Raw genomic sequence first — 12,655 nt, forward strand, 5'->3', positions numbered from 1 at the left:
CATAAAGGTGTGCTTTTACCCTCATCATGGGCTAATATAGATCAAAAAGAACTTTTTTTTATATTCTTGTTGACCAACAAAAAGGTGCTTATGCATATTTGCACAAAAGACAGACTTGCACCAAAGAAATGCCATTATGGGAATGCAAGTCCAACTAATGCAAAGTGCCCAAAATTTAGTCAGCACCTGAAAGTGCTGCACTTGTTGTCCATTCAAGCGCAACCAACATAGGAAAGCACTCGAAAATAATTAATTGAGAATTTATGCATAAAGCCTGTCTAAGAGACCTTCTTCTATATGTGCATATAGTCTATGCTTTGGAGTATGTCATTTGAACGCATAACCGATGAAAGTGGACTCAAATCTAACATAGGCACGGTGTCAAAACCAAACGTTAATATTTTAACCCATGATGGTTGTTTAAGGTCACGTATTCACAGTAATATCACATAAACAATGCTCTGTGAGGAAATTGATCAAAAGTCCAACAGACTCAAAAAATAGCATCATAAAGGTGCAGGTTACACAGATTTGAGTCCAGAATCTTCATCCCAGGCTTTGATCTAAGATCTTCATCACAAAATGGACTAAGTCCATTTCCATGTCTCTTCCAGCTAGATCTAGAGAAAACTCCATCCAAGGTGGACTAAGTAAACCGCAGCAAAACCGCGCGGAAAAACTGCAGCGTGGGAACAGGGCCTAAACCCCTCCTGACCCCACACAGAAACTTCCCCTCCTCCAGCACCATGACAACCAGCACTGTCCTGCATACACTGAGGCCCCTGATCATGTGACCTCTGACTCCTCCCCTCCTGTGACCTCATCACAGGTCCTGTGCGCACAGAGCAGCCAGCCCATAAAGTCTGCTGTCTTCAAGAATATATACCTGGAAGGAGCCCATACAGGCTAGGCTCAACCAGAGTGCGGGTGGAGGCTCCACACCAGGACTGTAGCAGGTATAGACCCCAATATCCACAGGTGTCCCTTCTAATTGGGGGAATCTATCACCTCTAGTAATCCTCGGACAGTTCTGACAAACACGGGAAAGTGCCCCTTTATGGAGGGGACAGAAAGTCTGTTTAGTCTCTTTAGCGTCATAGTATCAGCTCTAATCCAATGGTGAGAGAGCGATTTACCCTGAAGAGTCACAGATTGTGGGGTTGTTATATAATGTTATATTTAGGGGGTTCTGTGTTGTCTCCTTATAAGAATCACAATGGTTTTGTTCCTTTTCCGCTTAGGCCTGTCTAACACTTATGTTGTCGGCGGTCAGCTGAAATCTGCCAAAGGTTCAAAACAACTGATCCGTCCCCGTTTTGTGACGTACGGATGACAGCGGACCACGTTGCAGTACGGATCCGTGGAAGATGGAAAGCGGCGGGATTTAAAGTGACCGCGGGCTGGAATGTCGCCGTGATCTCGCGACATTGCCCATCGTCATGATATCTTAAGGCCGCGATCTTGCAGCATTGAAGGCATGGCCGCGATAAGTGAAGGCCACGATAAGAGTGCCATTCAATCGTCATGGCTGCGATCTCGGGGACGCGGTATGTAACGAGAGAGATTTTAGCGGCTCCAGGATGGCTGTAACGGGTTAAAATGCCCCCTGGAGTTAAGATTCCGGGCATGCGTGGTTCAAACTGGCCGTCCGTCAGAGAAAAAAAAACGTTGCAGGGTCCATTTCATCCGTCCGGGAGCCACTAAAATTTTGGCGGATCCGTAAAAAAACGGGCGGGACGGACGACCGTCAAGTCAAGATCCGCCAATAATGTAAGTCTATGGGGAAAAGAAACAGATCCTCCCCTTTTTGGCGGATCCGTTTTTTTAAGAAAATTGGCGGATTTTGAATGATGGCAGGTAACGGATGTGTGAAACAGGCCTTATAGATACAAACGACCCAACTATGAAAGACGGGAACCAAGGAAACCTGTATTAGGCCGGGATCACACTACCGTGTGTGATGAGAGAAACTCACAAGAGTCTCTCGCATCAACACCCAGCACTCAGGACCGGAGCTGTGGCTGCATAGAAATACATACAGCCGCAGCTCCGGTCCTGAGTGCCGGCAGTAGCTCCGGGTGTGGATGCAAGAGACTCGTGCGAGTTTCTCCCATCACACACAGTAGTGTGATCCCGGCCTTACTCTCCTAGTATGGGGCCTCTACACACAGTATAATGTATTTTATGTAATATACGGAAACCTACAGGAAAATGCCCCCAATCATATCCAGTGGAAACAAAATAACACTGTACATGGAGACTCTGGGATCAGATCATTTCTGTCCGTGATGTTTGTGGAAACAGAAAATCCTTTTATAAAAGCCTCAAACTTCTGTGTGTGACTCAGACCTGAGATCTAACGTGATAGAAGATTACAGTGCGGGGAAGAAGGGAACCTTCATATAGACGGCCGGTGGGGATGGAGTCAGGGACGGACTCTGGACAAATATGTTTCTAGAGCCGTAGTAGAAGATGAAGATGTCGTCCTCACCATGAAGTAGTTATTTCTCCTGTCCCGTGTAATGAATATCTCCTGCAGTATTGCTAATGCCGATTCCAGTGTCGGTAATGAGACGAGAATTAGCGTTATGGAAGATGAGTCTATGAGAAACGTATTCAGCTGCTGACTCCGAGGAAGAAACTGCTTGTTGTCTGTGGCCTAAATATATAGGTTTTATTAGTAGATGTCAAGAAGGAAACTAAATACTGTAAATAATAAATCTCCTCATATGTTTCCCTTATTATCTCCAGTAATTGTATTATTACACAGGATTTTTATGATGTTACATCGGCTCATCTTCTCATTCAGGTCTCTACAATATCAGATCCTCTCAGTGAAGATCTTCTATATAAGATAATTTTCCTGATTTACCCATCAAAGATGGATATGGACAGAGACAAGATGGCGGAGAGGATATTACTCCTCACCCTAGAGATCCTCTTCCGGCTTACTGGAGAGGTGAGAGATTCTGATGACGTCACATTATATCATTCTTATCTATGGGAATAACAGATGGACAGAACTGGAGAGGTGAGGACTCTGGAAATGTCTGTAGTGAGATTTATTAATGTGTCTCTCCATAACCAGGATTACACAGTAGTGAAGAAGACCTCTAGTGAGCGCTGTCAGGACCCTGTGTCTGAGGAATGGGGAGGACCCCTGAGCCCAATCACGGGGCCTCCACCTCACCCCATGATACATGAGGACATCAATGACCAGAAGATCCTAGACCTCACCTACAAGATGATTGAGCTGCTGACTGGAGAGGTGACACTGCTGGGAATGTTGGGACATTATACAGTAACACTATGAAGGGATCGGTGGATGACTGTATCATTGTATGTGTCAGGTTCCTATAAGGTGTCAGGATGTCGCCGTCTATTTCTCCATGGAGGAGTGGGAGTATTTAGAAGGACACAAAGATCTGTACAAGGATGTCATGATGGAGGTTCCCCAGCCCCTCACATCACCAGGTAATAGACAGGACTAAATACACACGGCCTATAATTATCTGTATGTAAAGAATGAATTCAGTCCCTGTATGTGTTTCCTCCAGTTCTATACAGTAAGAGGACAACACCAGAGAGATGTCCCCGTCCTCTTCTTCCACAGGACTGTAAACAAGAAGATCCCAATGTTCCTCAGGATCATCAGGTAGATGGAGAGAAGGTGTCATGAGATCTCCCCTATTATGTGTAGACGGCTGTGAAGGTCTTGTGCTCAGTCTTGTTTTATCCACCAGTATTATATGTTTTATACTTGTGTAATGGGAACGGTGGAGATGGCAGGATTAGAGCTGATCATAGATGTGACTTCTCCATCTGTCTGTGACTTTTACAATGTTTGTTTCAGGGTGAAGATCTGACCCATATTAATAATACAGAGACATATGTGAGGGGTGATGAGTGGTGTAAAGAGGAGATTCCCACATATGACTACCCAGGTGAGTAGTAACCACTAAATGCAGAGAAGTCACAGATTCTTCTCAGTCACCGGCTGTGGCTGCTTTATCGGTCGTGTAGTCCAAATATATCACAATCGTGTGATCACCATTTTGCCACAAGACCACAACATTCTCCTTCACCCAAAACTGTTCAAATGAATTTGGGCATTGAAAGCCCTTTTCTATAAAAATTACGACCTGGAGAATCCATCTACCCCTTGGGATTAGAAGACGCTGACCCTTACCTGCCCAGATCTGTAAACTACGAAGCCTAATGACAGTGTACGTAGAATGTGCTGACAAGTAAGAAAACCACTTGAAAAAAATATGATGGGCCTTTTAAGAGAAAGTGGAGGGTATTGGTGCTGTTGGCTTACTAGAATCCTGATATTGCACACTTTTCAAACTCCATCTTGCGGGCCAAATCTGGCCTGCAGGATAATTGTATTTGTCCCCCTATGCCGGCACTGCCTCCCCATTATATTGTAAGAAAGACCTTGTCGGACAATTATACTGTATGGAGGACTATGTGAAGCTCGTTATACTGTATGCAGGACTGTGGTGCCCAATATACTGGATGGGGAACTATGCGGGGCCCATTATACTGTATGGAGGACTATGTGGGGCCCATTATACTGGGTGGAGAGCTGTAAATACATAGTAAGGTTGTCCCTCGACACTGTCCAAGTTTCTTTTGGTCTTCTCTGAATTTGCATTTGACATCAGTCTCTTGTTGGATGAATCTACCTTCTCTCCCTTCTGTGCTGCTGAATGTCTCAACAAGACCAGGTCCAGTCTTTCTGGCCAAACTTCACTTTTATGATTGACAACATTAAATGTGCAGTGAGGCCAAGTGTGAATTTCTGTACAATAACAACAGAGTTTCCCTTCATCCTGACTTTTAAAATTCTTTTAAAACTGACTAACTTCAAGGAGGATTGTGAAAAACTACATAAAAAATATTACACCTGAGCCATGACATAGAGAGGGTAAAATAAGTATTTGATACACTGCCGATGTTTCAAGTTTCCCAACCTACAGAGAAAGGAGAGGTCTGTAATTTTTGTTGTAGGTACACTGTGAGAAACAAAATCTTAAAATGTGATTTTTCTGGATTTTTTTTTTTTTTTTTAATTTGCATGAAATACTTTTTATTTGATACAATAGAAAAGCAAGCTTAATATTTGGTACAGAAAGCTTTATTTGCATTTAAAAAGATCAGTCTTTTCCTGTAGTTTTTGACCAAGTTTGCACACACTGCAGCTGGGATTTTGGCCCACTCCTCCATACAGATTGTCTCCAGATCTTTCAGGTTTCAGGGCTGTCGCTGAACAACATTGAGTTTTGGCTTCCTCCAAAGATTTTCTATTGGGTTCAAGTCTGGAGACTGGCTAGGCCACTCTATGACCTTGAAATGCTTTTTAAGGAGCCACTTCATAGTTGCCTCGCTGTGTGTTTCACGTCATTGTCATGCTGGAAGACTCAGCCATGACTGTTGTGAACTCTCTTTATCCGACTTTTGAGGCAGAGCTCCCTCTGGTGGATACTGCTGGTGGTGGAGCTGGTCAACATGATGTTAATCCAACAGCTGCAGAGGATGATTGGAGAAGTGGGGGTAGTGACTGGGAGTACATAAGCGAGCAAGCTTCTCTCAGTGGCTGCCAGTGATACTCCTGTCTGTGCATAGTGAGGATATCTGTCTCCTGCCTGATCCTGCATTTTCCAGCTAAGTGTCATTTGCTAAATCCTTTGCATCTGATTTTGCCTTGCTGTCAAGAGTCAGCTGGCTCCCCCTGGGGCTGCTGGCTCCTGCCCTGTATTTTTGTATCTTGTGTTTGTTTGCTCAGTCCCCTGCTGTATTTGCCTGTTGCTAGCCGCCAGTTCACACCTGAGTGCTGATATAGTGGGGGCGAGGTGGTGCTAACCTCTGTATTTTTGTGCTTCAGTCGTGTTGGAATTTTTAGGGTTTTTGCATGATTGCAGACAGTGCCTTTTCTGTCCTGTCCTGTCCTATCTAGTCAGTGTGGGCCCCATCATTTGCTCAGTCTATTTTCTGTCTGTGTTTCATCTTGTCTCACTGACAATATATGTTTGGGGGGCTGTCTCTTCTTTTGGGGATCTGCTCCAGGGCAGTTTAGATTTCACCTTTCTGCCTTTAGGCTTAGTTAGTCCTCCGGCTGTGACTAAGTGTCTAGGGCATCGTAGGTACGCCCCACGGCTACTGCTAGTTATGTTGTTAAGATCAGGGGTCTGCAATCCGCTGAGTGACCAACCTCTCTGGTGTTCTGGTGGCATAGCCTTTTGCGCTTTCCTCCATCGGTGACCCATTCATAACAGAATCACCGGCCAAACTGTAGACTCTAGGGTACTCAAAAGAAGGAAAGAATTGTTAAAAAAAAAAATAGTGTTGGAATTTTTTTATATTTTTTTTTTTTCCTCTGGGGCCATAGGAGGATTTTTTCCTTGATTGAGACTAAGTAATTGTCCGATCGTGTTGAGCAGCTCGCTGCTGAAGTGGGGAGAATCTCTGCTTATCTTGCTCAATCATCTGTTGTAGAACCAAAGATCCCCACTCCTGATGAGTTTTCTTGGGATCAGTTTAAATTTCTGAACTTTAAGAATAATTGTAAACTATTTCTTGCTTTGAAGCCTAACTCCTCGGGGAGCTCGGTGCAGCAGGTTAAAATTGTCATTTCCCTGCTGCGCGGCGATCCCCAGGACTGGGCCTTTTCTCTGACACCTGGAGATCCTATTCTGGCTAATGTAGATACGTTTTTTCAAGCCCTGGGGTTATTGTATGATGAGCCTAATGCTATTGATCAAGCTGAGAAAACCTTATTGGCATTAAAACAGGGTCAAGATGCTGCTGAGTTATATTGTCAAAAATTCCGAAAGTGGGCGGTCCTTACTAAATGGAATGATGATGCCCTAGCAGCTCTCTTTCGGAAAGGTCTGGCAGCATCCGTAAAGGATGTTATGGTGGGATTTCCTGTCCCTTCTGGTCTTGACGACTCCATGTCGTTGGCCATTCAAGTTGATCGACGTTTACGAGAACGTAAAACTACGAGAGAGGCGGTGCCGCCTTTCGAACAAACCTCTGAACCCATGCAATGTGATAGGGTTTTGTCTAGGGCGCAACGTCAAGAGTTTAGAAGGCGTAATAAGTTATGCTTCTTTTGTGGAGATGCTTCTCATGTTATTTCAGTCTGCCCTAAACGAGAGAAACGTTTTGCTCACTCATTTGCGATGGGCAGTGTGCAGCCTAAGTTTCTTTTGGCTGTTACCTTGATCTGCTCCTTGTCTACATTTTCCACTAAGGCATTTGTGGATTCAGGAGCAGCTTTGAATCTGATGGATTTTGACTTCGCCAAGCGTTGTGGTTTTCCTATGGTACCCCTGCGGACCCCTATTCCTTTGAGGGGTATTGATGCTACCCCTTTGGCTCAAAATAAACCCCTGTTTTGGACCCAGGTGATTATGCGGTTCGCCCCGGACCACCAAGAGAATTGTAAATTTTTGGTGTTGCACAATTTACATGATATTATTGTACTGGGTTTTTCGTGGTTGCAGACCCTTAATCCTTTGTTGGATTGGAAATCTGTGTCTGTGGTGAGTTGGGGTTGTCAATGTGTTCTTAGTGACACTCCTGTTTTCTCCACCTCTCCCCTGTCTCAAGATGTTCCTGACTATTTGGCTGAGTTTTCTGATGTATTTAGTGAGAGTAAGTCCGCGTCTTTGCCTCCTCATTGGAGTTATGATTGTGCAATTGAGTTGATGCCCGGTTGTAAACTTCCCAAAGCTCAGCTTTCCAACTTACCTGTACCTGGACATGATGCTATGCAATCTTATATCAAGGAGTCATTAGAGAAGGGTCTTATAAGACCATCCTCTTCACCTTTAGGTGCTGGGGTTTTTTTGTGGCCAAGAAAGATGGTTCATTAAGGCCATGTATTGACTATTGCTCCCTTAATAAGATCACTGTTGAATATCAGTACCCGTTACCCCCTGATTTCTGATTTATTTTCCAGGGTCAAAAGTGCTTGCTGGTTTACCAAACTTGACCTTAGGGGGGCATATAATCTTATTCACATCAAGCACGGGGATGAATGGAAGACGGCTTTTAATACTTCGGAGGGACATTTTGAGTACCTGGTGATGCCTTTTGGGCTCACTAATGCCCCTTCCGTCTTCCAGTCTTTTATGAATGATATTTTCCGGGACCTTGTGAATAAGTTTTTGATCCTTTATCTGGATGATATTTTGATTTTTTTTTTTTTTTTTTTTTCCCAGTGATTGGGCTTCTCATGTGGAACATGTTCGGACTGTGCTCAGGATCTTGAGAGAAAATACTCTGTATGTTAAGGGATCGAAATGTCTCTTTGGTGTTCAGAGTATTTCGTTTTTGGGATTTATTTTGTCCCCGTCTGCTATTGGAATGGACCCGGCCACGGTACAGGCCATTCATGATTGGGTTCAGCCCACTTCTCTGAAAGCTCTCCAGAAGTTTTTGGGTTTTTCTATTGTAAATTTATAAGTAATTTTTCTGGTATTGTTAAACCACTGACAGATTTGACCAAAAAAGGCGCTGATGTGGTGAATTGGCCTCCAGAGGCAGTCTGGGCGTTTCAGGAGCTTAAGCGGAGATTCGCTTCTGCTCCAGTTCTGCGGCAACCTGATGTTTCACTTCTATTTCAGGTGGAGGTAGATGCTTCTGAGATTGGTGCAGGAGCCATTTTATCTCAAAGGGATCCGGTAACCTATAAGATGAATCCCTGCGCCTTCTTTTCTCGAAAATTTTCCCCTTCTGAACGTAACTATGACGTGGGGAATCGGGAGTTGTTGGCCATGAAGTGGGCATTTGAAGAGTGGAGACATTGGTTGGAGGGAGCTAGACATCAAGTTGTGGTCCTTACCGACCACAAGAATTTGGTTTGTCTTGAATCAGCCAAACGCCTGAACCCTAGACAAGCTAGGTGGGCCTTGTTTTTCACGCGTTTTAATTTTGCGGTCACCTTTCTTCCGGGCACTAAGAATGTTAAGGCGGATGCCCTTTGTAGGAGTTTCTTTGCAGATTCCCTTGATGTGACGGAGCCGACTACCATTCTAGGTGAGGGTGTAGTTCTTTCCGCCATTTCACCCGATTTGAGACTTGCCCTGGAGGAATTTGAGGAGGACAAACCTGAACGATGCCCTGTGGGGAAATTGTATGTCCCTGACCAGTGGAGGAAAAGAGTGATGGCTGAAATTCATTGCTCTGCGCTGGCTGGTCATCCGGGTATTTTTGGTACCAGAGATTTGGTGATTCGGTCTTTTTGGTGGCCTGCCTTATCTCGTGATGTCAGGAATTTTGTGCAGTCCTGTGGGACTTGTTCCAGGTCCAAGTCCTGTTCTCGTTCTAGTAGTTTGTTGATGCCCCTGCCGGTGCCCAGCAGCCCATGGACCCATATTTCAATGGATTTTATTTCTGATCTCCCTGTCTCTCAGAGAATGACTGTTATCCGGGTAATTTGTGATAGATTTTCCAAGATGGTCCATCTTGTACCACTCCCGAAGTTGCCATCTTCTTCTGAGTTGGTGCCCCTGTTTTTACAACAGGTGGTTCGTTTGCACGGGATTCTTGAGAACATTGTGTCAGACCGAGGAGTCCAGTTTGTTTCCAGATTTTGGAGGGCCTTTTGTTCTATACTGAGAATTCAGTTATCTTTCTCCTCTGCATTTCATCCTCAGACCAATGGAAAAACTGAGAGAACAAACCAGACTTTGGAATCCTATTTGAGATGTTTCATATCTGCTGATCATGATGACTGGGTCTCATTTCTGCCCTTGGCCGAATTTGCTCTAAACAATAGAGCTAGTTCTGCCACTTTGATCTCTCCGTTTTTCTGTAATTTTGGTTTTCATCCTCGATTTTTCTTCGGGGCAGGTGGAGGATTCCGCTTGCCCAAGTGTGGATTCTGTGGTGGACAGAATGCAGCAGATTTGGGACCAAGTAGTGGACAAGTTATCCCATTCTCAGGAAAAGGCCCAACGGTTTTCCAACCGGCATAGGACCTTTGGTCCCCGCTTCAAAGTGGGTGATATGGTTTGGTTGTCCTTAAAAAAAATATTCCGATGAAGGTTGCGTCTCCAAAAGTCAAGCCAAGGTTCACTGGACCTTATAAGATTTTGGAAATCCTTAACCCCATTTCTTTCCGTTTGGCTCTTCCAGGTACGTTCAAGATTCATAATGTTTTTCACAAATCATTGTTGAAAAGGTTTGTGGAGCCAGTAGTTCCTGTAGCTGCACCCCCTGACCCTGTATTGGTTGAGGGTAATTTGAAGTATGAGAGAGAGAAAATATTGGACTCTCGTATGGCTAGACGGAGACTCCAGTACTTGGTCAAGTGGAAAGGTTATGGCCAGGAGGATTATTCTTGGGTCTCTGCTTCCGATATTCATGCCGAGAGATTGGTACGTGCTTTTCATCGGGCCCATCCTGATCGGCCTGGTGGTGTGAATGAGGGTTCGGTGACCCCTCCTCAAGGGGGGGTACTGTTGTGAACTCTCTTAATCCGACTTTTGAGGCAGGGCTCCCTCTGTTGGATACTGCTGGTAGTGGAGCTGGTCAACATGATTTTAATCCTACAGCTGCAGAGGATGATTGGAGAAGTGGGGGTAGTGACTGGGAATACATAAGTGAGCAAGCTTCTCTCAGTGGCTGCCGGTGATACTCCTGTCTGTGCATAGTGAGGAAATCTGTCTCCTGCCTGATCCTACATTTTCCAGCTAAGTGTCATTTGCTAAATCCTTTGCATCTGATTTTGCCTTGCTGTCAGGAGTCAGCTGGCTCCCCCTGGGACTGCTGGCTCCTTCCCTGTATTTTTTTTATCTTGTGTTTGTTTGCTCAGTCCCCTGCTGTATTGGCCTATTGCTAGCCATCAGTTCACACCTGAGTGCTGATATAGTGGGGGCGAGGTTGTGCTAACCTCAGTATTTTTGTGCTTCAGTCATGTTGGAATTTTTAAGGTTTTTGCATGATTGCAGACAGTGCCTTTTCTGTCCTGTCCTGTCCTATCTAGTCAGTGTGGGCCCCATCATTTGCTCAGTCTATTTTCTGTCTGTGTTTCATCTTGTCTCACCGACAATATATGTTTGGGGGCTGTCTATTCCTTTGGGGATCTGCTACGGGACAGTTTAGATTTCACCTTTGTCTTTAGGCTTAGTTAGTCCTCCGGCTGTGACAAAGCGTCTAGGGCATCGTAGGAACGCTCCACGGCTACTGCTAGTTGTGTTGTTAAGATCAGGGGTCTGCAATACGCTGAGTGACCAACCTCTCTGGTGTTCTGGTGGCATAGCCTTTTGCACTTTCCTCCTCGGTGACCCATTCATAACACACGACCCATCTTCAATACTATTACTGAGGAAAGGAGGTTTTTGGCCAAAATATCGCAATGCATGACCCATCCGTCCTTCTATATGTTGCAGTGATTCTGTCCCCTTTACAGAAAGCACCCCCAAAGTATGTTTACCCCACCATGTGTCACGGTTAGGACAGTGTTCTTGGGGTTGTACTTATCCTTCTTCCTCCAAACATCGCGAGTGGAGTTGATACCAAAGGTGTCATGTGACCACATGACCTTCTCCCATGCCTCTTCTGGATCATTCAGATGGTCACTGGCGAACTTCAAATGGGCCTGGACATGTTCTGGCATGCGCAGGGGAACTTTGCGTGCTCTAAAGGATTTTAATCCATGATGGCATAGTGTGTTACTAACGGTAATGTTTGAGACTGTGGTCCTAGCTTTTTCAGGTTATGTAACTGGTCCTCCAGTGTAGTTCTGGGCTGATTCTGGACATTTCTCAGAATCTTCCTTACCGCACGAGGTGAGATCTTGCAAGGAGCTCCAGACCGAGGAAGATTGACTGTCAGCCTGTGTTTCTTCCATTTTCTAATAATTGTGCCAAGAGTTGTTGCCTTCTCAACAAGCTGCTTGCGTATTGTCCTGTAGCCCATCCCAGCCTTGTGCAAGTCTACAATTTTGTCCCTGTTGTCCTTAGAAAGCTGTTTGGTTTTGGCCATGGTGGAGAGCTTGAAGTGTGATTGAGTGTGTGTTATGCCGCGCTCACCAGGAGGCGGGGCTTCGGCCCCGACGTCACTCCCTCCGGTACGGCGGTCCCTCGGGGGTCCCCGTCGGGTGCGCATTCGCAGCTCTCCTCCCCGGGTCTCCTCCTCCATGTCACGTTTGCGCTTGCACGCTCCTGTCAGTGCGGTATAGGGCTCGGTCCTCTCTATGGTAATGGAGGACCTGACCCGGAACCTGTAGTGGTCATGTGCTTTCTGGCTAGGTCCTGAGCCGGAACCAGTAGTAGTCATGTGCTATATCAGACGACCTCCCCCTAGGGGAGGTGCCTGATTATTGTTGTGCTTCCTGGCTGGGTCAGCTGTGTCCCAGCCTGGCTGTGCGCTGTTCTCAGGTCCTCCGCTCTGTCTGCTATTCTCTGGTGCTCCTAGCACTTGCTCTGAACCTTTGTTGTTTCTTGCTCAGTTGTGCCTCCTGGCACATCCTCTCGTAACCTGTCCCTTGTTTCTTGCTCAGTCGTGCTTCCTGGCATTCACTCTATTTCTGTGTTCCGTTACAACCCCTTGCACGACTGCTGTCTCATTCTGTACCCTGTCGTGCTCCTTGCACGCGTCCTGCTTTGTTTACCTCCGGATGTGTTACTCGCTACAC

The 12,655-nt window shown here is 45.5% G+C and overlaps 1 protein-coding gene across 3 annotated transcripts in view; it reads left to right on the plus strand.

Moving 5' to 3' along the window:
- Positions 1-806: 806 nt before the first annotated feature.
- The window catches only part of LOC141047275 (uncharacterized), an 841,567-nt gene continuing 829,718 nt past the window's right edge, over positions 807-12,655 (plus strand). Inside the window, exons 1-4 of one of the 3 annotated variants that reach the window (XM_073542295.1) lie at positions 807-956; positions 1,242-1,547; positions 2,810-2,959; positions 3,089-3,268. In XM_073542295.1, the coding sequence (XP_073398396.1) occupies positions 2,882-2,959; positions 3,089-3,268 (258 nt within the window). In that variant the 5' untranslated portion in view covers positions 807-956; positions 1,242-1,547; positions 2,810-2,881. Of the gene's footprint in view, positions 957-1,102; positions 1,160-1,241; positions 1,548-2,809; positions 2,960-3,088; positions 3,269-12,655 lie in introns of those variants that run through there. The other 2 variants (XM_073542296.1, XM_073542299.1) reach the window with 2 other exon arrangements.

This window comes from Dendrobates tinctorius, unplaced genomic scaffold (genome assembly GCF_039654945.1).
Source record: "Dendrobates tinctorius isolate UK_male_01 unplaced genomic scaffold, ASM3965494v1 ptg000126l, whole genome shotgun sequence".
Taxonomy (NCBI): domain Eukaryota; kingdom Metazoa; phylum Chordata; class Amphibia; order Anura; family Dendrobatidae; genus Dendrobates; species Dendrobates tinctorius.